At 37.6% G+C, this 26,668-nt stretch overlaps 2 protein-coding genes and 2 long non-coding RNA genes across 16 annotated transcripts; 3 read left to right on the forward strand and 1 right to left on the reverse strand.

The window, feature by feature from the left end:
• The first annotated feature begins 1,278 nt into the window (after positions 1 to 1,278).
• On the forward strand, positions 1,279 to 8,374 carry LOC113682603 (uncharacterized). 2 transcript variants are annotated; one of them, XR_016186381.1, is made up of 6 exons: positions 1,309 to 1,482; positions 2,020 to 2,057; positions 2,971 to 4,100; positions 5,929 to 6,163; positions 7,679 to 7,729; positions 7,829 to 8,374. It is a non-coding gene; the product is annotated as an uncharacterized LOC113682603 (long non-coding RNA). The 2 variants fall into 2 exon arrangements; XR_003447290.2 differs by lacking the exons at positions 2,971 to 4,100; positions 5,929 to 6,163; positions 7,679 to 7,729; positions 7,829 to 8,374 and having other exon boundaries at positions 1,279 to 1,482; positions 2,020 to 2,526.
• Positions 8,375 to 8,653: 279 nt separating this feature from the next.
• Positions 8,654 to 14,547, reverse strand: LOC113665637 (uncharacterized). 12 transcript variants are annotated; one of them, XR_016186374.1, is made up of 7 exons: positions 14,319 to 14,547; positions 12,548 to 12,655; positions 11,523 to 11,606; positions 10,396 to 10,451; positions 9,636 to 9,721; positions 9,042 to 9,094; positions 8,654 to 8,866 (listed from the first exon to the last, which is right to left on the reverse strand). It is a non-coding gene; the product is annotated as an uncharacterized LOC113665637 (long non-coding RNA). The 12 variants fall into 12 exon arrangements; XR_016186370.1 differs by having other exon boundaries at positions 10,396 to 10,496; XR_016186372.1 differs by having other exon boundaries at positions 12,507 to 12,655.
• Positions 14,548 to 15,485: 938 nt separating this feature from the next.
• On the forward strand, positions 15,486 to 19,395 carry LOC149047049 (uncharacterized). Its single transcript, XM_089204219.1, has 6 exons — positions 15,486 to 15,621; positions 16,557 to 16,997; positions 17,553 to 17,763; positions 17,974 to 18,132; positions 18,389 to 18,396; positions 18,985 to 19,395. Exons 1-6 carry the CDS (start codon positions 15,543 to 15,545, stop codon positions 19,260 to 19,262), a joined length of 1,176 nt encoding a protein of 391 aa, XP_089060345.1. The 5' UTR covers positions 15,486 to 15,542; the 3' UTR covers positions 19,263 to 19,395.
• Positions 19,396 to 20,169: 774 nt separating this feature from the next.
• On the forward strand, positions 20,170 to 26,414 carry LOC113665638 (THO complex subunit 3). The gene is made up of 11 exons (XM_027181358.2): positions 20,170 to 20,295; positions 20,443 to 20,538; positions 20,900 to 21,023; positions 21,802 to 21,893; positions 22,361 to 22,429; positions 22,640 to 22,716; positions 23,440 to 23,520; positions 23,877 to 23,963; positions 24,905 to 24,983; positions 25,138 to 25,248; positions 25,858 to 26,414. Exons 1-11 carry the CDS (start codon positions 20,209 to 20,211, stop codon positions 25,918 to 25,920), a joined length of 966 nt encoding a protein of 321 aa, XP_027037159.2. The 5' UTR covers positions 20,170 to 20,208; the 3' UTR covers positions 25,921 to 26,414.
• Positions 26,415 to 26,668: the final 254 nt, after the last annotated feature.

Here is a 26,668-nt window from a genome sequence, read left to right on the forward strand (position 1 = left end):
ACGTCGTTTTCGCTCATGACTTTGTATTAGCGTATTGTATTTTTTCCGTTGCTAACCTATATGACAGATTCCACAAATTCCATTTGACGCCTCCTTTTCAGGAATGGCCGATCAAAACTACAACGTAATGACATCTCCACGAAATCTGTCAGAAGAAGGATGTTAAAACACCGGAAATGATGTTTTAAATACGAACTATCTTCGCACGAAATAAGGCATTGTAAACAGAAATACCTTTTCTTAAATAAAGCTTTTCAGATAAAACATCTAGGTACATGGTAAACTCAGTAAAAGCAACCACGCCCAAAACTACTAAAAATCTTCTGGATTTCTGATGAAATAAATTTAAGGTAATTACGTTCAGAGTTTAAGCGATATATTGTTATTTCTAATATGGTAATTGATTAAAAAATTGAACATTACCTCGATTGGACGGAGATTTAAGTATGAATATAATGTAGCAAGCGATATTACTTTTGTCGACAAGGATAATCCATGTCTTGTCTCAACTATTACATGTTCTCTATCTCCGTTGTGCCATGATATCACTGAAAATATTTCATGATAATATTTTTACAATATTTGAGATGAGGATTTTCAATTCTAAATGCAAGAGCGTACTTAGCGAAAGATCTACAAGATCTAGCTGAATTGTACATATATAAAAATTACTACATAGATGTATTTCACTTCGACGATTATCTTAATAAACAATTCATGGGAAGCTCTGAGAATCAGTTTTTAATGCCACATGCTAAATCAATGGTTATTTTTCTCTTCCTGCTTAAGGGCTCTTTCGCAGTTTTGGTGACGGTAGCAGTTTCATACTCTCGAAGAATGAACTCTGCTGACCTGACATCCTTCACCAGACCTGACCTTTCAGACAACTTTCTCTCAAACAAGGAACTCACTTCTTGCGAAGTTAATTTACGTGCCATCATAGAATTGGAAATTTTGTTCAGAAAGCGAAATTATCGATTGGAATACGGCCGAACGCTGAATACGAATTTAGTGAGCAAACAGATACTTCGATATCTAAGACGATAACAAATTTCCCGCCTTTGCGAGTTTGGACCATTCAATTGTCTGGAAGTTAATCGATCGTAACATTTATCTTTCCTCTCCATTTCCAGTGTTTTAACATCCTTTTGACAGACTTCGTGGAGGTGTCACTATGACTGGCACTTATTGCGGAAGGTTTTAAACTTGTGGACAGCGTGTTGCCGCGCAGTTGCGCGTGTGAGGATGACGCAAATTTGCGTCACGAACGAAAAACACTGGGATCTAGAGGAAAGTAAACATAACATTGTGGCCAATTTGAGTTACATTGGAAGTAGAGTGTGGATTGAAATGGCTATTCTGGTACTACAACAGGAGCGAAAGTGACTCTTTACAGATATGGAAAATGTGGCTGGAAAGCTCTTAAGTGGAGACAACGTGAGACAGTCATATAAAATACTAGAAGTGAGCACTGCTCTTCAGGTAGATTGAAACATTTTATCTCGACTTCTTCGTGCTTGTTTTAGTTGCGAAGCAAGCTTGCAATATTTTTGATTTATTCTGATATTCTTTACGCACAGTTTTTGATGTTTTACGGGATGTTTAAATACTTTCTCCACTGAAGGAACATCTGATCGAGTTATTGTCAATCGTGCCTGTTAGTACCTTGTACACTTTTTTTAATGGGGCTGAACACACTTCTTGATAGGATTTTAGTTAAAATCATTCGTTAAGAGATTATTTGAGGACAAAATTGCAGCTGAAAAGGTGACATAATAAAAAGGAGAATATCTAAGCTGAACTATGCTCAAGCCATGTATGATTACATGATTTTATTCTTGATATTCTTGAATGCTTTCTTAGTATAGTTTAAATATTGCATCTATAGGCTTTGAATTCAATGCATACAAAGGAAAATGTTTGAATCTCAATCTTGAAACCCTAATCCCTAAGATAAATCTTGAAGTTGTTATAGTTGTATAACTAAAGTACATTGAATATATGTCTATTATGTTGCAGTATGTGTCTTCAGAATGTCATGTTTACAAGATTGGAAGGTGGGTGAGGTCTGCACTCGAGGCTGGTGGCCCATTCAACCACAGATTATTCCTGTTTGGGTAGCATGAAGCAACTAGAAGTATTTCTTTCCCCCTTGGATGGGATGCTTATCCATCACAGATTACCCCCTGGCATTTTTCCAGCTTCCCGTTACAGTTTGCCTGTACCCATTTTAAATGCTCTGCCCAAGAACACAACATAATGACCCTTCTAGGTCTTTTAACTGGATCTCTTGACCCAGAGTCCAGCTTGTGAACAGTTATGCCACTACATCTCCACATAATCAGAGGCATTGTGTATCAATAGTTTTACATATATGAGTTTTGCATTTTGTTGATGCATAATGTATTGTCAGAAATATTAAAAAATTTTTGTCCTCTAGTTATTCCATGTGTGTGATATCTGCTAAAACAAATGGCTCCACACCTCATTGTTATTGCAATAAATGCTTATCTGTACTTGTTATGAGATGGTTGATGTCAATAATTTTTCATCTCCATTTTGGTGAATAGTAATTCTTTAAAATTTATTGAGAGAACCAAAAAGTTTGTGACATGAGGCTCACTGGTAAGATTGCACTACAAAGGTTTTATGGCACAAATTATTAAAAATTACCTTCTATTGGTCAATACAAAATACATTTTTTAAGTTGAAAAGAAAGTTAAGTTACACACAGGAAAATGTTCCAAGTACAACATATATCATTTGGAGCCAATTTTCAGGTACAGTAATAAAATCTTTACAAAGCTACATGCACTAATGACACAAGTGACCCCAACTGACCACATGGAAGCTCAATTCTCCAGTTTGTTAGAGAAGCATACACTTTCATGATATAGTTGACAGTCAAGAATTTAAAGCATCTTAATTTGTCTGAACTTCAATTTCTTTCTATTTCTCTCTATTTTGCAGGTATCTCTGACCCCTTCGAAAAAGAGGTGATTGAAAAATATCAGCCTTTAAGGTAAGGATGCTGAGAGTTGGTTCCCTAAAAAACAGAGAGAAGTGTGCAAAAACTGTTTTGGAAACTATACTGTATTGCTGTACTGAACAGATCTTGGACTTTGTATCAGAGATGGGTGACTAAAAGCTGACCTGCAATGGAGTCAGCTTCACCCATTAAGTCTCTTCCTCAGTCTTGATCTGGGATGCTATCAGACTTGGTCCACCAAAAAAGAAAGAGAAGAGTGTGAAAATTGTTTTGGAAACTGGACTGTCTTGCTGTGCTGAGCAGTTCTCAAACTGTGAACAAGAGACAGGTGACAAATAGCTGACCTTTAATGAGTCAGCTTCACCCATTAAGTCTCTTTCTCAGTGTTGATCAGTGATGCCAAGACTTGGTCCATCAAAAAACAAAGAGAAGAGCGTGATATCTGTTTTGGAAACTGGACTGTTTTACTGCGCTGAATGGATCTTGACTGTGTACAAGAGATGGGTGACTAACAGCTGATCTGTAATGGAGTTGGCTGGTTTTACCCATAAAGTTTCTTCGTCAGTCTTGATCTGGGATGCTGAGACTGGGTCCACCAAAAAAACAATGAGAAGAGCATGAAAACTCTTTTGGAAACTGGACTGTCTCAGATCTTGAACTGTGTACAAGAGGTGGGCAACTAAAATCTGACTTGCAATGGAGTCAGCTTCACCCACTGAGTCTCTTCCTCAATCTTGATCTGGGATGCTAAGACTTGGTCCACCAAAAAAGAAAGAGAAGAGTGTGGAAATTGTTTCAGAAACTGGACTGTCTTGTTGTACTGAGCAGTTTTGTAACTGTTTACAAGAGATGGGTGATGCACAGCTCACCTTAAATAGAGTCAGCCTCACACAAAGTCTCGTTCCCAGTCTTTATCTGGATACTAAACATTTTTTCCATCAAAAGACAAAGAGAAAGATAAAAGAGAGAAAGCTGTTTCAGAAACTGGTTTGTCTGAAGGGATCTTGAACTGTCTACAAGAGATGGGTGGCTAAAAGCTTACCCACAAAGGAGTCAGTTTCCCTCACCAAATCTCCTCCTAAGATGCAAAGATTGGGTTCACAATTAAAAGGTAAAAAGCTGTTCTAGGCTGTGTCCTTTAATTCTTATGTGGGCTGGTGAATATTTTCCTAGCCCATGGAGACTAAGTAGGTCACGTTTTCTCAGTGAGGAATTCTATTTGATTGATATAGTTAAGCCCCACTCACTTTGCCAAAATTAAAACAAAAATGCAGGTAAACAGTAGGATTTTGTTTGCATTCAACAAAGTATCATGCAATTTGAAAGTTACCGTAAAGACTGAATGATGAGGTATTATTTTCTTGTTTCTTTTCTTGGATTCAAAAATCTATGCACTGGATACTGATGAACACGGTTAACGTATCTGATTAAAATAAGTAGAAGTTATTTTTTATCATTCTTGAGAGTAGAGCAATTTTCTTTTCCAGGTTTCCGAAGAAATCTAGGCTTGCACGGGCGTAATTTATTTCACCAGTGGTTTAAAACCCTTAAACCACCTCCACCAATAAGATGTGAACCCGCCAAAATTGATATTATTGTTTCTTGCTCTCGAGATTTAATACGAGTTTAATATGGGGAAACTAACTTATTCGTACTCGATTTCGCGATTTTGGCGAGACGGTATTCTGCGGGTTTTTATTTCGCGATTTCAAGAAGCATGAAAGTAGAGAATCAGATTTCGCAATTCAAACGTTCTCAACTTCATTTTATTTTTCAAAATGTCTACTTTTGACTACTTCATGGAAGATATTCCAAGGAATTTGCACGAAACTAGCGACTCAGAGGAAGATGATTGGTTGATTATCTACTTCATACACGAAATTTTTGCAAATTTACTTCATTTGACGACAGAAGATACAAAACAGAACTAACCATTAAGATGAGTTAATGTGTATTTGTCAGTACATATCTTGTATGTGTTGTTGTTATTACAGTTTAATCATTTTTTTTTCTGTGATTTGAATTTTCTTTAAGGGTAATAAAGTTCGCGTGTTTAAATTCCGCGAGGAATCTTTATTCGCGGGCCTTTCATGTCGTGAGTTTTTTGCATTCGCTAGAAAATCGAGATTAAATACCCGCAAAATTAAGTGCGAATGAGGTATTTTTTATTTTGGTGTACGCAAAACAATCAAAAAGTATAATTATTAGTTAATGATGAAAAATTAGTGTTTTATTTTTGTTGTGTTTTATTTTTTTGTGGTGAGTGGTGGGGGGGTGGAGTAATAATGTAAACTGTTAAAACTAAATTCCGTCCATTGTAGATTATACAGAGGGAGGGGTACTCGGGTTAGTTTTTGCTGGGAATGTTGTGTTGGCCTCTTAGAACCCCTACCCGATTATAGTCTATTCTGTGGCTAATTATAGACCCCAACATAGTCTTTTTTGGGTGATGTAGCTCACATTTTAAATCCCTACTTACCAGAATTTTTTTACCCTCAAAATCTTGAAAATGTGCGACCCCATTCCATTGAAAAGGCGACTCCATTATAGTCAACAATCCCCATCAACCTAATACTAGGAAGTACCCCCTCCCCGGAGACTAAGCTATTGACTGTGTATGCTTTAATACCTACCATGGGAAACTTGTTGGGTGTTACAGACTTGTTTGTCATAAAGGAAGTGTGTGGGTAGGAATGCTCTCCTAACGGCGCTGATAGGGGAATCCCCTAATAATGAACTCCTGCCTGTGTCTCCATAATGAACATTGAACGGTCACGTGATGGAGTACTGATTAATCTTCTGACACTCTTGGGAAATAGCGAATTCACTCCTCTTTGTCTTGACACGTGCTTATTTAAGAGAATGGTCCTGCATGTAGCGATACGTATTTATTTTTGAAATCGGCGTGGCTCACTTGTGGCGATGTTTTTTATTTCCAGATTGAAGTAGTACACACACTTCAGAGCAAGATATCTGGTCATATGAAAGTCTAGCACATCGCGTCCCTGTCAGATTGAAAAAGCTGTACAAATGGGAAGTTGGTTGATGCCCTTTAAAGTAGTTGCTCAACCGGATATTTTTGGTTATCTCCATCTTATCTTGAAATTCAAGCAAGAGAGAGTTGGACCCAAAGGATTGGCTTACTTTCAAATGGAAGGAAATTTATAGAGGAAGGTAACAGTTCGGTTCTAGTGTCTTCATATTTCCTTAGATTTGTCATTTTATTATTCCAATATCAAGCCATTTAACCCTCTTGGCGAATGCGGCAGCACTGAAACATCCAACGTTGACTTTTTTCCTGGCCAAGAATTTTTAAGCTCATCCGAATATTTGTTGGTCATTAAGAACATTCTCATGGTTTCGTTTGTGTTGTTTTCGTTTTTCGCGCAGGCCTTATGCGATCGACACCATACTCAGATGAGAACATAGTATGTATTCCGAAAACTCAAAGCCAAAATGCTATAAAATAAAATAATATTGGGATGGCAGCTCCCTTACTCAATTGTTTAACTTATCTCAAGAGGGGAGATTTTGCTCACCATTCGAATTTTCCGTCGCCCCAAACTACTATGCACCTCGCAAAGTGTCTGCGCCTATTATAGAATCGTCAGATAAGGTGTACGTGTCCACAGTCCACCTGAAAAATGTTTCTCTTTCTTTTCGAGGGTGCAGCACCCCTTTTACAAAGGTCTTTCAAATTCCACGTCTTTTTATCGAAGATAATTTACGACGGGGCACGCAGAACAATTGTTATCGCACTGGCTACTTTCATTGGATTTAAAGACTGAATTTGTTTGCATATGCTCTATAACGAGTCTTTACGTTTCAAGAGAAGTCTTTAACATAAGAATTCCTTTCAAATCGTTCTTCTTTGACCAAAAAAAAAAGTTCATCCTTTTCAACTGAATCTATTTCTCACGCAGTCTGTTTTTTTCCGATAACGAAAAAATTGTTAAAGAAAAATTTGCACAGCCCAGGTTGCAATTAAACTTTTGATTTGAATATTTAATTTCTTATCTTGTTCTGAACCATTGCGCCAAATGATCAGACCTACGAAGTGGGTGGCGAGTCAAAATCAGGAAGTATATACACGGACTCTGAAAAAGCAAAACTAGTAGTAAAGTTGGTCTGCTTCTTTATGTTCAACTCTGATAAGTATGTTATTTTAAGTTGAACTAGGTTGTTTTCAAATGTGTTCACCTTTCACCTAGTTTTTGTGTAGTTGATAGGAAGTTCACAATTTTTTGGTGTAGAGCACTGCGCCGGTATCGTAGAGGTCATGGGTTCAAGTCCCATACAGGCCTGATTTTTTTTTTCCAGGCCTTATTTTCACTACTGCTTAAGTAGTGTTCATTACTGCGAAGATCGCTTTCATTTTCACGGCTTTATCCTCAGTTCACAAATGTGATTTTCATATATTCACAGTCAGTTATTCATTACTTCACGGGTTTAGATCGAACCAAGATAATGATCAACTCCTGGTTGGCTCGTTAGCTCAGTTGGTAGAACACTGCACCAGTATCGCAAAGGTCATGGGTTCAAATCCTGTACAAGCCTGAAATTTTTTCAGGCCTCATTTCCACTACTGCTCAAGTAGTGTTTATGACTGCGAAAATCGCTTTCATATTCACGTAGATTCAGCTATGTAGGAATTTTTTTAATATCTTGAATTTTTTATTTCCAATAAAGCGAAAATGGTTACTTCAAGAGGCCAAGGAGACCAGGACATTTAATAATCTGGTGAGTATATCTGTTGAAGTGTAGTTGAACTCATATGCAGCCCTTCTCTAATGATATTATAGAAAATTAGTTTTTCGTTTATTTCTCTATATTTCGCAGGTACACGGTATCTCTGCTCAAGAAACAATCAAACTATCAACCAAGGGTCGAAATATCTCTTCGTCCTTGTGGTGCACTCACGTAACGTCCACTACGGATGGGCATGTTCCTGAAGACTGAAACATTTTTCTAAGTCTTCTGGCGGGAAACGTTTGTATGGCATATTTGAACTCTCTCTATCTTACTTTATAGTTGTCATGAGAAATGACCATCTCAAGGAAGAGACCGAAAACAATGTCAACCTTGGAAGGGACGAAAAAAATTGGGGGTCGAAGAGGAAGAGGAAGAGACCGAAAAAAATGTCAACCTTGGAAGGGAAGAAAAAAATTGGGGGTCGATCCGCCACCATCCCCCACCACACCCGCCTCTTACGGACAGTTTTTTTTTTTTTTTTTTTTGTAGTTTTTATAGAAGTTTAACATTGTGGTACGACATATCTTAGTAGGCATGCGTCCAACAAAACGCATGTGTACTAAAAGATGCATTAAACCACAAGGATGAACTTGTGTCAAATTACAAAATAACTGTCTATAAGAGGTGGGTGTGGTGGGGGACGGTGGTGGACCCCCGATTTTTCCTTCCTTCGATTCGTTCCTTCCTAGGCAGACATTTCCTTGGACTCCAACTTCGACCCCCGATTTTTCCTTCCTTCGATTCGTTCCTTCCTAGGTAGACATTTCCTTGGACTCCAACTTCGACCCCCGATTTTTCCTTCCTTCGATTCGTTCCTTCCTAGGTAGACATTTCCTTGGACTCCAACTTGAGGTGGTTATTTCATCGGTAAGTCACTTGGAAGTGAAGAAAAAAACTATAGCAAGTAGAGACTTTGGAGAAGGCAGAAGTCTTCTTTAATATAGCTTTACTCTGCAACGTACAACTAACTCACAATAGATCAATAAAAATTTTCAAATTGAAACCACTTTAAATCTACTGTAGTTTGATAGTTTGGAATGTTACCAAACTTCCCCTTCCTTTCCACGCCGGTACTTTCTTGGACCTTTCGTTTTCTCCTTCCCTTCTCTTAGAATCTGAAGGAAACTGTACAACACACACAAAATAAATCAGTTATCAGTCACTGCCAAACCAGTTAAAGTGTACTGTTTAAGAGTAATGAAAAACACGATATATATTTAAAAAAGAAACTGGAAGAGCTAAAGAAAAAACAACGTTTTCTGTTCTGAACGTTGAACAATAACACATCAATTATACTCACCATTCTCTTCTCCCTTGAGCGCCCTTTTAAACTTGAGGTCTTTGCGTTATCGTCTTAAAATAGCAAAATAAGAACAATTATTTTACAATAGCGGCAACCATAGAAAAACAAATCAACATCTACTACAATTATACATCCTTCACCTGCACCATAAAATAGGAAGCTATGTAAACCAGGACGGCTATGCCGATGATAACGTGGTAAAACAAAAAAATATAATCGGCAGAGTAACAACTAAGCAGGAACCCCGACGGCAAATTATGAATGCATCTCCTTAGGAGTCGCCGACACCTTCACGTAAAAGCTGAAAAGGAGGTCGGATGTTATTCAAGACGGTAAAGACTGCGAGCCACCCCAAATTTTAAGAAAAAAGCAAAGTCACTTTGAAATCAACTTTTTCACAATACGGAAAACTGGGAAAACGGAAATTTGTATGTGGCAAATGTAGACAATGGTCCGCCCTTGTTCGTAAGGTTGAAGTAAATTGTATCCACAAACATTAATTTTGGAAATAGGGAACGTAAAGATGATACCTCTTAGTCTGTATTAAATACAATTTCAATCAAATCCCAATCACAGTAAACAAAACCATACTCGGCCCTCCTCATTTTCTTTAGACGCCTACTTAAGAGCTAAAGTGATCTTGAGCCCATTTCCTTTCCTTACGCTCCTTCCAAAATCTGAAAAAAATCGGAGATAGAAGGACGTCAAAACCTTTAAACTCGCAACATTCATCAATAGAATAAACACGGAACAATAAAACACCATGGAAAAGAGCTAACACACAAATGGGTTGACCTCGAAGTAACACATTGCATGCAACAACATGAAATTGTAACTATCACAAAAAAACAAATCACAAAACAAACAACCAAAAACATTTATATGTAACAAAAAAACATAACATCAATGAACGCGTAACATGATTATGTTTAATCACATTTCTAAACTCCTCGCAACTCGTCAAAAATAAATTCTCAGTCTTAGAAGATGTGACGGTACCACAAACAGAAATTTTATAGCTATCATATTTAAATCAACGACACCAAAATAAATGTCTCTTAAAATATCCCTGACAGTACTTTTCGCGCGCGCGGACTGGCTAGATCGGAGATGATTAGCAAAGCACTATTCGTCTCTGCGTTGACAAGATGACAAGAACTGCCTTTCATTCGCTCAGGTTTCAGCAGTGGACATTTAAAGACGAAGCCTCATCAGAGAACAAAAAATGGCAACAACGTTTGATTTACAGTGACATCAACCAAAAGTGACCTCAATCAAACGAGCTGACGGTGTCGAATTTATCATGCATTGCGTTAAATACTCTTGGAGTACTTTTTCAAGCATTGCTTACCTATTGATGAATGATAAGGAGATCAGCATGCGACTTTCAATTTACCCTTAAACAAACTACAATGAGGTACAGTTAGTCTCTTCAAGCAGTCCCCTATTTACCTGAAAGACATCAGCACACACGAGTTTCTTACGATTTGTGCCTCTCAATGTTTCAACGCACTATACTATAGCAGGGCGAGGAAGTATTGTAAGTCTCAAAGCTCAAATTCACTGCACTTGGAAATCGAAATGAAATAGCGGCACTGATTCCCAAACTACTGCTCCGAGCTTATTTCAATTCACGGATAATGTCCATAACTTTAGTGCATGGCATCGCCCTAGTACCTCCTAGCGTCACCTAGCGGGTACATTTGTGGATCCATGGTCCGAACGCCCAGCCACTGAGACAACAGACCAGTCAGTCAGTCAGTCAGTCATTAAATCAGTCAGTAAGCCAGTCACACAGTGAGCCAGTCACACAGTGAGCCAGTCACACAGTGAGCCAGTCACACAGTGAGCCAGTCACACAGTGAGCCAGTCACACAGTGAGCCAGTCACACAGTGAGCCAGTCACACAGTGAGCCAGTCAGTCATTCAGCCAGTTAGTTTTAAAGTGTTTCTGCCATTTAACCAATCACTTTACAGCGTACCTCAGCAAAACAGTTTGTTTGTCTGTTGACCGAGCAGAAAGTCTGACACTACGTCAAAACACCTCAGTCAGTCAGTCGGTGCAACTCAGACAAACTGTCAGTTTAACCATCTGAGGAAATACAACACAGTCACTAGATCAAACAGACAGTCAGTCAATCAGTCAGGACGGCACTCAAAAGTGCTTTTAGTCACTAATTTAGTCGTTTTATTCACCAACTGTTCTGTAGGTCTGTCTCTTAATCCAAGAGGCTGATAGATGAACAGCTGGTAATTTAAGCTGTTAGCAAGTCAGTAATGAGAGCGAGAGCCAGTTAAATAGCCAGTCAAATCGATACCACCTTTCAATATAATAGTTGGAAAAATTGAACGTGTCTGTGAGTTTCACGTTCCATCTAACAGTCATAAATTACATGGGAGAAATACAGTGTTCCCATAGAACTGTCTGTCAATTTTTCTGTAGGATGTCAGAGCACAGACTATGATATTTCCACATACTCCCTATTTTATATTCTCTTTCTCTTTCCTTTGCCTTAATTATTTTCTCTTCTTTCATCCATGAGGATCACCTTTACCTCAAACCTAAGAAGAAAAGGTCAAGAATTTTCCACCAAAAACCTATTTATAGATAAGCAATTAAGCACAGCTGATTTGCTAATTGTTTCAATAAGCTTTAGAATATCTTTACGATTGTATCTAATCATTCAACAACTAATGCATGTTTCCTGAGAGGGACAAGCTTAAGACCATCTCTCAAGTTTTGGGTTTCAGCATTTAAAAGTCATACTCAGTTTATAGTTGAGTAAATAAGGTATTTTCATTTGGTGACATACTTATTTTGTCTGAAATTAATACTGGTAATCTAATTGCAAAAGATGTGTAAAATAAAACATGGTGCTATTAATCTGTAGTTCATAAATATATAATATTCATCTATTCACAGTTGTTCAAAAGAAAAACATTGTGAGAGAAACAGCAGTCTGGTGGTCAGGTGCCCAGAACTCTGGGTCTATAGGTCCATTGTGTCATTGTAAAGACACTCTACTTTCACATTGCCTCTAGGACGTCTAAAATGGGTACTGGAAAAATGTCAAGGAAAGTTCTGACAGAGTGCTAAAGCAGCCTGAGCTCTGGCAGATGGGCAATCTGACTTGACCCACTTGAAATCTTGCACCACCTTATGAACATACGTTTTCTGCATTAAAGGTTTTTCATACAGCTGAAGTTGCACCTCTGATATTGTTAAGTAAACATTCTCTTCAGAAATGTTAAACCTTGGAGGTGATTACAAATATTTTGCTGCCCATATATTGAACAGCAGGTTGTACAATCCAACCAAAACTCAGTGTACCTTCATTTTTCAGAAGTTCTATTCCAATTATCTTTGGCAATTTTCAGAAAAATATGTTAATTGAAAAAAAAATTGAGATTTCCATTTGAACTTAAATTTTGATTTAATCACTGGTAATCAAAGGTACATACCTTAATAGCCCAATAGCCATTGTTACTCTGTCAAGTCTCACCTGATAATATTTCATAGCTGAGAATGCCAGTTGCTAGCCTCAAGAAACGGTTTCTACTGTACATGTGTCCAGAGAAAGCTGAATTTGAGAATGATCTCCATTCCTGTTCTGAAGAAAAAAAATGAAGAGAAAATAAATATGAAAAGGCAAAACAAAATGGCTAAAATAAAAAGACTTAGGGTGCAACCTCATAAAATTAACCCCTCAAGGAATGATGAATGACAAGGCAAATGTTTTTAAGGATGAAAACCAACTCTCTTGCACTCTTCAAAAATGTCGGTAGTTCACAATTCACTCAATTGTGTCTGTGAAAAATGGAAAATTCTTAGGTGTGTATTCCTCTACTGAGGGTAATTGGACTATTATTCAAACCACAGATTTAAGGTATTCACTCCCAAGAAATGTGTGTGACTCTAAATTTTACTGATCACCACCACAATGATAAAGCTGGATACCATGACAAACTTGTTACCTTCACAAATCATAGGCAACAGAGGTAAATTCACTCTGCACAAAAATGGACTCATATTTTTGAAAGAGGGAAATTCCAGTATTTTATCAACTGCCACCATCCATTCACTTCAGGAGATAGAAAGTATTGTTTATAATTGAGCCATGGTATTGATATCTTATGACTTATAAAGTTAAATAGACCTTCCTAAAAAATGGCAGCTCAAAATTGACACCAACATATAAAACTGCAAATAAAATTGATACATAGTTCCACTCAACCAATGCTTAATGTTTTTGCTGAGAAATGAAATCTGAAATTTTGTCATGCCTCTAAGGTCACACCCCTAATGAGAAAACTATTGTTGAAAAAAAAAAATGTCAGACTGTCTTTCTTTCTATAGCAAAAGTAATGCTGAAATAAAATTTGCAGTATGTACAGAATATATTAAGAATCTTTTTTTTTTTTGTAACATATATTTTAAAGGCTGTTTGTTATTTGGAGAAGGACCTATCCAAACCTGGCTGCAGAGTGAAGTTGGTTCCATAGCAACTCACTAAGTCCCATACCTGATGCATTTGGATTTTCTAGCTATTTTTGGCAATGCATTTTAGTATTTGGTAATTATAACACCATTGCATGATCTCATGAGCATTTCAGAGCATTTGGTCAAGATGGTTTGAATTTACTGAGTTTCAAGTAAAATCACTGAAATAATTCATTTAGGTTTGATAGAACAAGAATATGAGTGTGTGGCCATGAGAGTGTGCTGGGAACAGCATATTATAACAATAGAGATTTTGCAGCACCCAGAACCTAAATTATGACCAATTTCAGTAGAATCTGCTGCCTACTGATGGAAAAAGTCCTCTTTTCATTCCTGATGTAAAACTGGGCAAAGTAAATGACATCATCAGTTGTCTAATTTGTATATTTAACTTATATTCAAAATATCTCTGAAACTGACCCAGGTATTTCAAAATGAAAAAATAGTTTTCAAGCTTTCATGGAAGTCTCTATGATAACCCCTTCAATTTCAAGAGATGAGCATTTTTATCATAACAGCACCTTTCAAAAGCCATTTAGTATTCAGACTGCAGACTACAGCTCAGTCTGGATATTAAGTAATGATCATTATGTGTACATGTCAGACTTATGTTATGAACCTAAAACAAATTATTGCTAGATACTTACATAAGAGTACCCAAAATAACCCAACCAGTTGTAGGACTTAAAAACTCGGTAATATAATATAAAAGTAGGCAGTAACTAACAGTTGCAACAAGGCGTCATGTATTGCTTGGAGAAACTAGAGCTTACCTCGACTCTGTGTGCGCAGCACGTGGGCTGTGTGTGTGAACTATCATCGTTATTTCCTCTATTTCTGTATTTTGCAGCCGTCGAATATATTTTTCTACGGTTCTGCTGTAACCAAACCAGGACACAATTTCGAATTCTTCCATGATCCTCCAATCTTTCGCCGCCATGTTGAAATTTATAAGTAGTTCTCAGTTTCTCTCTTTCATCACGAAAGGGGGACGAGATAGACGAGGTGAGGACTGTGAATAAAATTCGTTTCATGTGACGTTACCAGTATAGCTCAAATCCTCTTCCGAATCTCTTTTCGTCAACCGAGAGCGGTGTTTAACTGCTACCTAAAAAGTGTTTGCAACAGGGTTCCTTTGTCAACACAAATCTTCAGTCACCTAAAAAAACCTAGTACTTTCACGATTCTATTTAGTGCCTGGGGCGTCTATATACTCATGGTACCTCCAAGGGCTATTACTTAGGCCTCCGTTACCTCTAATGAGGGCGCTTATTCTGAACAGGCCGCTTATTAGGAACAGGAGGCTTATTTCATTTTTTGAAAAACAGCAGAAAGTGCTATAAACGCTTTGATGTTTATTTAAAAAGGAACAATATCAGAAACTATGAGAGTAACAAATGTACAGATAATAATGATAAGGAATGTAGTCTAGCGTCGCTATCAGTGAAACAGAATAGGGGCGCTTATCGTAAGGAGAGTGCTTGCGCAATAAGGTGCTTACTTACAAATACAAATTTGGGGGGGTAATTTTTAGAGCGAGGGTGCTAAATTGAATCATTACGGTAACTTCTGGACCCCACGAATGTTTAGTCAGTAAGGAGCATTTCGAAAAGGATTAGATATTGTTCGCAGAGAAAACAGAAAAAACATTTCGTTCTTCTTCTCCTGAATTGTAACGTTCCTTTTCCTTTTCCTCCTTTTAAACTCGAACTTATCATTTGGACGAAGAGGCAACCAGACAATGATATGACAAGTGTTTCGCACTTGAAAATTATTGCTTTCTTGTGTGTCGGAAAATACCTCGCAAACTTGCGCTGACTAACAAAGGATTAATGAAAGTTCTGTATTATGCCGAGTTCCCAGTGGAACGATTGAATACATTCAACTTTCTGAGGTTGAAATGGTGGTAGAGTTGCCGCTGGTCAAAGATCATTAAACTGAACTGGTGCAAATTTGGACTATTACAAATTGCTGGTTCACGATTTGTCTTGGAGATTATGGTTGATTCATTTTCAACGTTCTTAATGATCTTCATTTACTTTGATCTAAGTCTATGCGGTCCTGGGAAAGAAAATAGTAAGTATAATAGCGGAAAGACGTGTATTAGATGGTAATCTAACAAGGAGCGATTCACGATTCAAAAGTCATGGTCGAAGCAGATGCAATCTGGAATTTATAGCTAAAATTGTTAATCGTAGCACTTGCTCTAGCAGCATACAAATACTTTTTGGTCAAGATAGCGTAAATGTGATCTTGAGTTAGATGTATTTATTGTTTAATAACGTTTTATGAAAGTGGCATTTAAGTCTGTTCAACTGCTTTAGGCCGCTTAACAAGGCTCGTCTGTCAGCTTAGTTTAGTTGCTAGGTGACGATATAGGTCGCAGTTTGGGGCACTGGGTCGAGTCGGAAATTGAACGATTTGCTCTTGTACTGACAAAAGTTGAATGTCTGCTCGTATTATGTTAGAAGACTCAGAAATATAATTGGCAAAACTTCGTTGAACCAAAGAAGCCTCTGCTTGGAGTTTCATTCTAGTAAAGGGAAGAGTAACAATACTCAATTGCCTCGGTTAATATCCCCTCGGGGAAGGCGTGGTTTCCGTCAACATGATGAACAATAATGGAGTTGGACTCCACATTGGAAGGTCTGAATTCAAACCCCCGTATCATTTTGTTGTATTCCTGGCTAAAACACCTCTATTTTCACAGTGTCAAATCCACCAGGGATTTTGAAAAGGAACTTGTGATATGTCAGGGAAAGCGCTGTCGCAGTGCTAGGTAGGATGGATTGGCATCTCAATCAAGAAGAAAGACAAAATTACCCATGTCCTCATGCTACAAAGCTATGCGAGTTATTCTCGCACAGTTTCGTGTCCAGCCTCATGGGGATTCTTTTTCAGCACCTTTGAAGCGTACCTTATTTTCAAAGGCCAAAATGAGTTGATCAAGAGAATAGAATATTCTCTTGATTTGATATCATTCTTACTAGTTTTTCAAAATTTTTCAACAGATCACGACGAATTTTCCAATTCAGTAAAGTACGACTGTTTCTCAAACGGTATCGCTATTTCGCTGACCAAGAATCGTCTCTCAAACTTCAATCACGCTTTATTTCACCTAAACAACGAATCTTGCACAGGACAGCAGATTAACACAACGCACATTAGATTACAAACTGAACTGAATGACTGTGGAACGCTCAAGCAAATTCTCGGAAATGGCTCAGTTATCTATACAAATCGAGTCTATGGATACATCAAGGGACAAAAAAATAAACCAGGGAGTGCTTCTAAAACATATAAAGTTAAATGTGTGAAACCGCACGATGCATCAGAAAGGAATGTATCCACCTTGAAGTATGATAACGTTGTGCCAAACTTCAGCACCCAAGACAGCACTCTTTTTCAAGTTGGACATCACCACAAAGCTTTTTCGTTACAACAAAGAAATGGTAAGTTCTGTCCACGACCTCTTCATTAATATTGCGGCAGTCATTCATATATTAATGAAGTAGGAGAAACTCTCAAAATCAAAGTATATCTCTTAAATGCACAAGTTAATACTAGGGAAAAATTTTCGATTGAGTGTTCAAAGTAATCCAAAATTCATTGTCTTACTTCACTCGGCCGTATTTTGTCTGGAAAAATCTTGACCCGATCTTCCAACCAGTTAGATACAAAACCAACAATGAACGAAAGTTTTTTTCTTTACCACCCGCGTTTTCTCGTGTTTCAGGCAGCTTGCTTGCTTCATTTTGTCGGTTTGTCTCTTGTGTTCGTTTTAGCTCCATTGACATTTTGGTTTTTTTGCACCGATCAGCAATTGAAATCACATTGGTGTACCTTAGTCCATCTCGGTTTGCCTCACAACACCAAATGCTTGTTCCGCAGCGTGCGCGTAATAAAATTCATTGACGCTTTCATTGTCCGTTTGGTCCTATTCCTGTCCTTCATATATTGATTTTAGCTTTTCTTTTTCGTTTTTTTTTTTCTTTAATTTCATTCAGTAAGCCACTCTGATCCTCCTTTACCGATAACATACAAGACTAAGGAGATTGTACAAAATGGCGACGAAGTCAAGCTGACGGCCGAGTTCTCATCAAACCATCATGGAAAGAAAAATGGCGTTCACTTTATTGGAGTGGCAGTGGAAAACTGCCACACTTCCTCTGACGACAACTCCAGCAGTACGGATGGCACCACGCTTATAGAGAATGGGTAAAACTGCCATGCACCTGAGGCCAACTGTTCGCGCTCTATATGCATTTTTTATTTCAGCCTGCCGAAGTGTCAGCTGAAACAATAAGGAATGGGCTGGGTATACAAAATTAATTACTCATAAGTGCCCCTAACACAAGAAATTTATAGCGCTTTTCTACGTGATGTTTTTTTCAGTCAGTTATATTTGTATTTTTTGACTATTTATAGCTGTGTGTCAGCACCACGCCTGTGTGGTTACTTCTTCCAGCAAAAGTCTTCGTCCCAGACAATCACATACAAATTGTCTAGCTCCAAACACAAGAAAAAAGGAACGGTGTACATCCAGTGCAGATTCATCCTCTGTCAGCTAAATGACACAGAGCCTTAGTGCATTTTTGGCTGCAGACCAAACAGGAAATTAAAGGTGAACGAGACCCGCAGCGTTACGGTCAAAGTAGGACCTTTTTCCGCAAAAGAAGCCGCACTCGCAGTTGAAAGAAAAGGTTAGTTAACGACTTATATGCAATCATATGGCAGCTATGATTAACTACACTACTGCAGTGGTCTTGAAATATTTTATGCGAAAACAAGACTGTGGAATAATTTCATTCAAAGATTTCTTTCAATTCGTCCTCCTTTCTAGTCCGTGCAGTGTTTTTACAGGGTCTTTAGTGCCTGTTTTTTAACTCGCACAAATGGCCAAGAAAGAATTTCCCTTATCAATACCAGTACAAAATCATTTAAGCAGACAAGTGATGAGAATGAAGAAAAATATCAATTAGGACATTATGAGGTGATTCAATACCAAGCTCTTAGATCTAAAATCATGAGAATTGTATTGTAAACAGTAGGGAGAATTTCAAATGAGATCTTGTGAGTGAAATGGTTAAAAACTTTTGTTGTCCTACTCGCTTGGCGCGCAGAGACGTGATTCAATTCTCAGTCAGGTTGAAAAATAAGTCAGTAGCCCTTCCCTCACCGAGTTTTCCAGAGTACGCAATACTTACCTCTTTCTAATATGTTTTATGCTCAAAGTATTGTGCATGCAACATGACAGGACGGAAAACGCATGCACTGTAAGTACCTTCCCGTTGTCCCATACAAAGCCTTAGAAAACTTTTCTAAGGCTTTGTATGGAACAACGGGAGATACTTACAGTGCATGCATTATCCGTCCTGTCATGAATGTTCTGAATGCTGCTACATTAAGTATACTTTTCGCTTTTTGTTTAACTTCCAGTTTCACTCATATTGCCAATTGTAATTGGGCTTCTTGTCCTCGTCGCTGTGGGTGTCTTCCTTTTCATTTGGAAGCGGCACCAAAGAAAGAGTCGCAAAGACAATTTAATATCCAACGAAGAAGGACTGACCGAAAGTGAGAGAGGATTCGATCTCAGCGATACCTCATTATTCGACGGATATGAATCGCCGGAGGCTCCAAAGCAAGATGAACTGGATAGCTACGCAGCAATTGAAGGAAGAAAATTGTTTCTTAACATGGATTGGACCACTGTTTAGCTTTTTGTGGGAAACACCGTAGATTTGCTATTCTGAATAAAATAGGTTGGATCTCATTATGAATAATGGTGCAATGTACCATCACTTCAAAGAGAGGATGTACTACCGAACTTCAGTATAGCCGGACAAATAATTTAGTCATAGATTCAAAATTTAGTTAGGATTGAACACTGTAATTGTTAAGAGTATGAAGATAATTTCCCATAAATCGTAGACCGTTGGTAAATCTGACTGATTATGAAAACCGTCATAAAATCAAAAATAAAAACAAAAGAGGACTGTGCGACTGCGTTCGATCGATCTTTTGTTTTAGTCTCTTCATCCTGAGTTGTGTGTTGATGGGAATATTCATCGGGTCAGTCAGCTCAAAATGATACTATCAATTGTTGTGTGCGGTAAAAAATTACACACAAAAACTAACAAAACCATGTGATCAATAAATTTTTCAGGTTTAATTTTCTTATCAGTCACCTATACCAACAATAGTTCCATTGAAAACCACCTAAGGTGGGTGGGGGTTTCCACATAGCAATAAGAATGCCAATTATTTGTCGTACGTACGATTTACAGACTGTTATGCCATGTAACCTTTTTAATGATCATATGAAGTTTTTTTTTCACAATTTTTAACTGATTGCAATTTCGTAATAAAATTAGTTCGCAAATCACCATATGAACAATGAGGATTGAAAATTATTTGTCTGTCTCTTCACAACTACTCACGCCGTGTGCGTGCAGTCATTTTCGCGCGAGTTTTGGTGAGAAAATACCCCAAGTGCTACACTGATAACGGACCATAAGAAGGATAAAAAAGAGCCTCTTTCCTTAATTTTGCAAAATTCCGCAAGGAGATAGCCAAGAGGGAATAATTAATCAGCTTTAACCCAGATCTCTCTCTACTTTGACCAGACAATCGTAGAGGATCTGGGACTGAAACTAGATTAAAATGGCGGCCGATGATTACTTGAACGAAATGCGACGATACTTTGAAAATAATAACCGCACAAAGGACTTCGTTGCTCACACAGCCAAGGTTTGATAAAAGAAGACTTTTTTATATTTTATCTAGTGATTTCTGTCATAGAGATCTTTAGAGATCTACTTTAACTCGAAATTCGATCTTTTGTAAGAAATTGACAACTATTAGTTCGATTTGTCATTTTGCACGACTTTACTTTAGGTTCATTCAGTTGCATGGAGCTCCGATGGTAGAAGACTCGCATCAGGATCTTTTGATAGAACTGTTAGCATTTTCGTCTTGGAAAAAGATCGATTGGTAAGCAGTAATACTGTAATGTGCCTCTTTATATTACTTTGTGTAATCATAACGTGATCAGTTTTCACGAAACAGACGCACTCACTCCACTGACTGAAAACGAACTTCTCACCTGGCTCTGACAATTTTTTTCCCGTTCAGGGATCTAATTTCTTCTTACACTACTACCCCTGGATCATACATTAAGGTCACAAGAAGAAATGGAATGATCAACTGAAGCAGCTCTTGATTGTTAAACAAATTCTCCTTGTCAGTATTTTAGGAAATGTATAGAGAACGGAGGATATGCAAACTGATCTTAGGCTGTAAGGGGTTAATACACATTTATTGGTTTGATTTAATTAGTCATATTCTGTTTTAGACAAAAGAAACAACCTTCAAAGGTCATGGTGAGAGCGTTGATCAGCTCTGTTGGCACCCCAGCAATCCAGATCTCCTTGTTACAGCATCAGGAGACAAAACTATCCGAGTATGGGATGCTAGAGGTAAATAACCTATAACACCTCTGTTTCTGGGTTTTTGTCTAGTAATCTTCTAAATCATACCAATGGTCAGATCAAAGCATGCTAGAAAACAGCAGATGCAAGGGTGCACTCCATGTAACATAACTTCAACTCCAAATATACCACAAAAATTTTTAGAAATTTTAATCCTCACAAAGTACTTGGCAAAGCCAGGCCGACTGCCATGTATGATGGTTGTATCTTATTGCCACATTGCTCCAAAAGAGAAGCCAGAGGGAGAGAGATTTGAATTCTTTGAAAACACTCTTTTTTGGCATCACAACGAATTTCTTGAATGATTAAAACAGAAGGACAGCTATGTCAAAGCTTAATGAGTTATGTAAAAATCTGTTCAGTAAAATGTTGACTTTAGTCACATTCCCATTTTGATGGCTTTGCCATTTTTCACCTGTTGTTATGCTTGTCACTCTCTGTATACTCAGAAATTGTATCCCAGGCCAGTATGTGAGAAATTTTTAAAATTCAGGCTGGTTATTGTCAGATGCAACTTGGTTGTGAAAACTAGCCTTTAAGCGGCAACAAAATTGTTGACACATTGATCTTTTTCAACCCCCTATTACTTCAATTTTATCTCTTTTGCCCTTTTTAAGTTAACTTATTAGCTCTCTTTCCCCTCTAAAAAAGAATGAACGTTTAGCCAACATTGAATTGGGGAGTGAAGAAAGGTCATAGCTGAAAAGTATTGACCCTTTGAAAGGTGTAATGCAAAATGTTATAGTTGTCATATTTTAATTTACAGCCAGCAAGTGTGTATCAGTAGTAAATACCAAAGGAGAGAATATAAATATTTGTTGGAGTCCAGATGGGAACACAATAGCAGTGGGAAATAAGGTATTACAGTTTGTAATAAAATAATTATATACCAGAGCTGTCGCACCACTCATGATTAATTGTTATTGATGGTGCAACATTCGCCACTCCAGTTTCAGACACCTGTATAAAGGCAGTACAATGGTGTGGTAAGGCCGCTGGAGTCATAATCCAGTGATTGTTGATTCATTTTGTGTTCCCCAAGTTCAAATCTTTGGCTGTCCCCTTTTCCATATCCAGCTGGTCGAAACCTCAACAACTGGGATATTTAACCTCATGTATGTCTTTTTCTAAAAAACTTGTTTCTTTGCTAATGCTTACAGTGATCCTGAACAGCACCTTTGGGGGGAGTTGTAAATTTAGTGTTCATTTTTTGTCGTCCTCGTCTGGAAAAATAATCCCTTTAAGGAAGGAAACTGCTTTTAAAGCTTGTTTTAAGTTTATCAAAATTTTCATAAATGTAATTTTTTAACCACTCTTGTCCCTAGGAAGACCTTATTACATTTATTGATGCAAGAACATTCAAAGCAAGGTGTGATGAACAATTTAAATTTGAGGTGAGATTTTTGAATATCGAGCCCTAATTTTCAAAATTGAAAAAAAAACAAGACAAAAAAAAACAGGTATTCTGATATTCAGTTTTCCTTTGATCTAATTTCTGTGAATATTGATAAATACAGGAAATAGAACACTTAGGTTTCTATTTCACACTCTTCATTGTTGTTCATAATAACTAATGAATATTTTCTTTTGAAATTTTATTTCAGGTTAATGAAATATCATGGAACAACACCAATGATCAATTTTTTCTCACTAATGGTCATGGGTGTATAAATATATTAAGGTAAATGGTGATGATGCTGCTGGTAACAACTCCACAAATCAATTAATGCTGCCCTTGAATTAACATGACCCCCAATCAGAAAATTGGAGCATTTATCTGATTATCTAAAAATCTAAATTTCCAAGTGTTGTACTAATTGGTAATCTACACCATGAGGTGGTAGTTGTGCAAAAAAAAAGTTACTGCATCCATTTAAGGCATCCAGCAGGGGGCAATATGTTTTTCTTAGTGTTATTTTTGTTGGTAAACAATAATAATGCAGCACAAAATTAAATAATTAACTACGTTACTTAGACGGTTAAAGTATGGCCCCTCATACACATGTTCAAATGAACCCACCTCACTTCTTAGGCCTTCTTTGTTAATCTGTTAAAGAAAAGGTGAAAAAACTTTCTAGATGAGGGATTTTGAGATCATTACTGTAGACGCATATCTAGAGCAATTTTCAATTGGGTGTAGAGAGTGATTCAGAATTGCATTAGTTTTGCTTAACTTTGCTTTGTGATTGGTCTAAAAAAGACCCCCCAACCTCTCAACCAATCAGATGCCAAAACTAAAACTAATCATGATGTGGTCACGTACATTTTCCCGCGCGTTAAGTAGTTTGTGTGTTTTTATTGTGATATTTGTCTTTGGTCTGATTGGCCATTTTGACTGCTTTGTTTATGTTTTTATGACATTCAATCCAAAAGCCATCTAAAGCCTGAACTCTGTTTTCTTTAGTTATCCTGAGTTAAAACCACTGCAAACATTACACGCTCATCCTGCCAACTGTATATGTATAAAGTTTGATCCTAAAGGAAGGTGAGTGAAGCTTCACCTAGAGAAAAATAGAATCTACAAAGTAGGGCCAGGTAACGTACAACATTTTGTAACAACACTGTATTGTGAATGAAAGACAAAACTTAGCTACCGTTAAATTTGGCATCACTTTATTATGGTGCATGATGTGATTAAGGTATGTGTCTTTAAGTAATGCCTCCTATGAAAATCTTTAACTTGTTTTATGGAAGTCGGAATCCTCGTTATGCTTATTAATAATAAGGCCATCTACGTAGACAAACAAAGCGGTATGTTTTATAAAAAACTACGCATGTGCAATGCATTCAACTGAAAAAATAATGTAATAACCTGTGACTTTTGCTCTGAATCTTTCACAGATACTTTGCTACTGGAAGTGCCGATGCTTTAGTAAGTTTGTGGGATCTGGATGAGCTGGTTTGTGTCAGAACATTCTCGAGATTAGAGTGAGTAACAACGCTAGAATTATTATCAATTGAGTGTCAAATATATGACTTTCATATATTCTAAATCGTATATTCATCACTTCACGGGTTTATTTAGAACCACCATCATGACCAGCTCCCAGTTGGCTTGTTAGCTCAGTTGGTAGAGCACTGCACCGGTATCGCAGAGGTCATGGGTTCAAATCCCGTACAGGCCTGAAATTTTTTTTTTCAGACCTTATTTTCACTACTGCCTAAGTAGTGCACATCACTGCGAGGATCACTTTCATTCATGAGTGTCTTTTAATTAGTAACTCGGAATTGCGTTGGTTTGCACCATGACGCTCTGTGATTGGTCCAGGAAACTCGAGCTACCCTCTCGACCAATCGGATGCAAAATTAAAACCAATCGCGACTTGGTCTTCTGCATTTTCCCGCGCTTTAGACTGGTTGTTTTTTCTTTAAATACTGATTGGCTTCTTGTCGTTTTTACTGACTAACTTTCGTTATGCGGCTGCTGCGGCCGCTTTATGCACGATAGTGCGTTCATGATTGGCATTTTAAAACCCTATAGAGATATGAGTCATATTTGTTACGAGCATGGATTCCTGAGTACCCCGTGAATATTCGAATTGAGGCCAGTTCCGATATCCCTTCCAACAAGCAAGGGAGAGCTCACTTGCTACGCTCACGTGATCAGCTATGTTGAAAGAGACGTGTGTGTGGGAGTCAAGAGACTGAGAAAGACGGTAAATTTTGAGCTCGGCCTCGTCGAAGCGTAGATCTTGTATTCAGGCTTTTTTCTCGATTTCTCATGTATCTATATAATCCTCTATCGTTACTGATTTAAGCTTCCATGATAAGTCCCAATGTGGCATATCAGGTCTTTCACCGAAACCTTGTGCGTAGACTGTATCTTTAACACGGAGGATTAAATTCTATCTTAATTCTTTGTGTTTCAGCTGGCCTGTAAGAACGCTCAGTTTTAGTCACGATGGAGGGATGCTAGCGTCTGGTTCTGAGGATCTCATTATTGACATAGTGGGTGTTGAGGATCAGATTGTTCTTTTGGCTTGATGTTTTGCCTCTTTCCTTCCCACCAGTTTATCATACTTATCTGAACAATATTTTCACACCGTATTGGAACCGCTAGACAGCCTTGCCTTCTAGTGTAACACTGCATATTTTTTTCCAGGCGATGGTTGAGACAGGAGAGAGGATATGTGAAGTACAATGCAATGCTCCAACATTTACAGTAGCCTGGCATCCTCAGAAACCTCTTTTGGCATTTGCCTGTGACGATAAGGTGAGTCCTACAGTTGAAAAGGATCTTTAAGCGCTCTACTACTCTGTTGCGCACCATTTCAGTCAGTTGTGGAATCTCCCCTCCCCTCTTCTCCCCCCCCCCCCCCCCCCTTTCACGTAAGGTTTGAAACTGAATTTTTGGACAAAACTTTCTTTTGAATTAATTGGTGTAATAAAAGAGATAGAAACTTTAATTTCCTTTTTTGGTAAATTTGGACAATTTGTCTTTGTGTGCTATCTTTATAATCGCCTGAATAAGATTTTAACGTCTTCGTCAATCTCTTTCTCCTAATTTCACAAACTTGGACTGGAAAATGGCATTTCCTTGCCTCAGTGGCCATATTTTGAGAATAATTTAATTTTGATAGTTCTATTTTCATCTTTGTGGGATTTAAGCCTTTAAACATTGCATAGAAAAGTGGATTGACCAATCAGATTACGTGTACCATGCACAGTTGTGTCGTAATCGTTAAACCTATCCTTTCGCACTCATTTTGCCGATGCTTTGGCACAACGTGTTAAAACTGTATGATTCAAATTTATATACGTGGTCTGATATCTGTTTTATTTCGTAGCAAAATATAATAACAATTTTCAATTTTTCTTTCAGGACAAACACGATCGCGATGCAGGCACTGTCCGTCTGTTTGGATTACCCACCAACTCCTCTTAGAGTGCATTTCGACTGAGTGTCGTAAAGTGAAAACCAAATATGTACAACAGCCAATCAGAACATAGGATACTATTCAAAGAGCCAATTAGAAACGAAAGTAAATACAAGCGAATGCCTGAAGCGCGGGAAAACGCTAGTGACGATTGGTTTTAGTTTTGAATCTGATTGGTTGAGAAAGTGGCGCGAATATTTTGGACCAGTTACAGAGCGAAGTGAAGCAAAACCAAAGCAATCCCAGATTTACTTGCGACACTGGATTGAAAATTGCTCCTGGTCAAATAATACATTAGTGAAATGGAACTTACGTGCAAACGCTCTTAACTTGTTTGAAACAATTTCTAAACGGTTAAGAAAAGATGAGAGGATGTATCCTCTCTTGGTTATGTTGTTATGTATATCTGTGCTTTTTTTTATAGCCATTTGATTATTGCGAATCGCCGTGCATTTGTGAAATACACTGTTGAATGATATTATTAAATATCTCATGTCGGAAATTTGAGGAATCTTAATTGATTGTAATCATTTTATACTCGGTGTGTTTTCTCTATTAATTATCTTCCCGAGAAAAAAAAGTAAAAGAAAAACAAAGTAAAGAAAAAGAAAAAAAATTTCTTACATTTAAGTCTGATTGGCCGTTTTTATGCTAGAGATGTTAAAGTTGTCTAAGACGTTAAAGTCGTCTCGAGACGACTTTAACGTCTTAGATAACTTTAACATCTCTAGCATAAAAACGGCCATTTGTTGGTAA

This window comes from Pocillopora damicornis, chromosome 4 (genome assembly GCF_964200805.1).
Source record: "Pocillopora damicornis chromosome 4, jaPocDami1.2, whole genome shotgun sequence".
NCBI lineage: Eukaryota > Metazoa > Cnidaria > Anthozoa > Scleractinia > Pocilloporidae > Pocillopora > Pocillopora damicornis.

Excerpts from the sequence above, each read along its gene's own strand:
- LOC149047049 (XM_089204219.1), top strand. The coding sequence starts at position 15,543 with ATGGTTGATTCATTTTCAACGTTCTTAATGATCTTCATTTACTTTGAT. Across the intron at positions 15,622-16,556 it reads CGGTCCTGGGAAAGAAAATA|ATCACGACGAATTTTCCAAT; the intron begins GTAAGTATAATA and ends ATTTTTCAACAG. Across the intron at positions 17,764-17,973 it reads ACCACGCTTATAGAGAATGG|CTGTGTGTCAGCACCACGCC; the intron begins GTAAAACTGCCA and ends GACTATTTATAG.
- LOC113665638 (XM_027181358.2), top strand. The coding sequence starts at position 20,209 with ATGGCGGCCGATGATTACTTGAACGAAATGCGACGATACTTTGAAAAT. Across the intron at positions 21,894-22,360 it reads CAATAGCAGTGGGAAATAAG|GAAGACCTTATTACATTTAT; the intron begins GTATTACAGTTT and ends TCTTGTCCCTAG. Across the intron at positions 25,249-25,857 it reads CATTTGCCTGTGACGATAAG|GACAAACACGATCGCGATGC; the intron begins GTGAGTCCTACA and ends TTTTTCTTTCAG.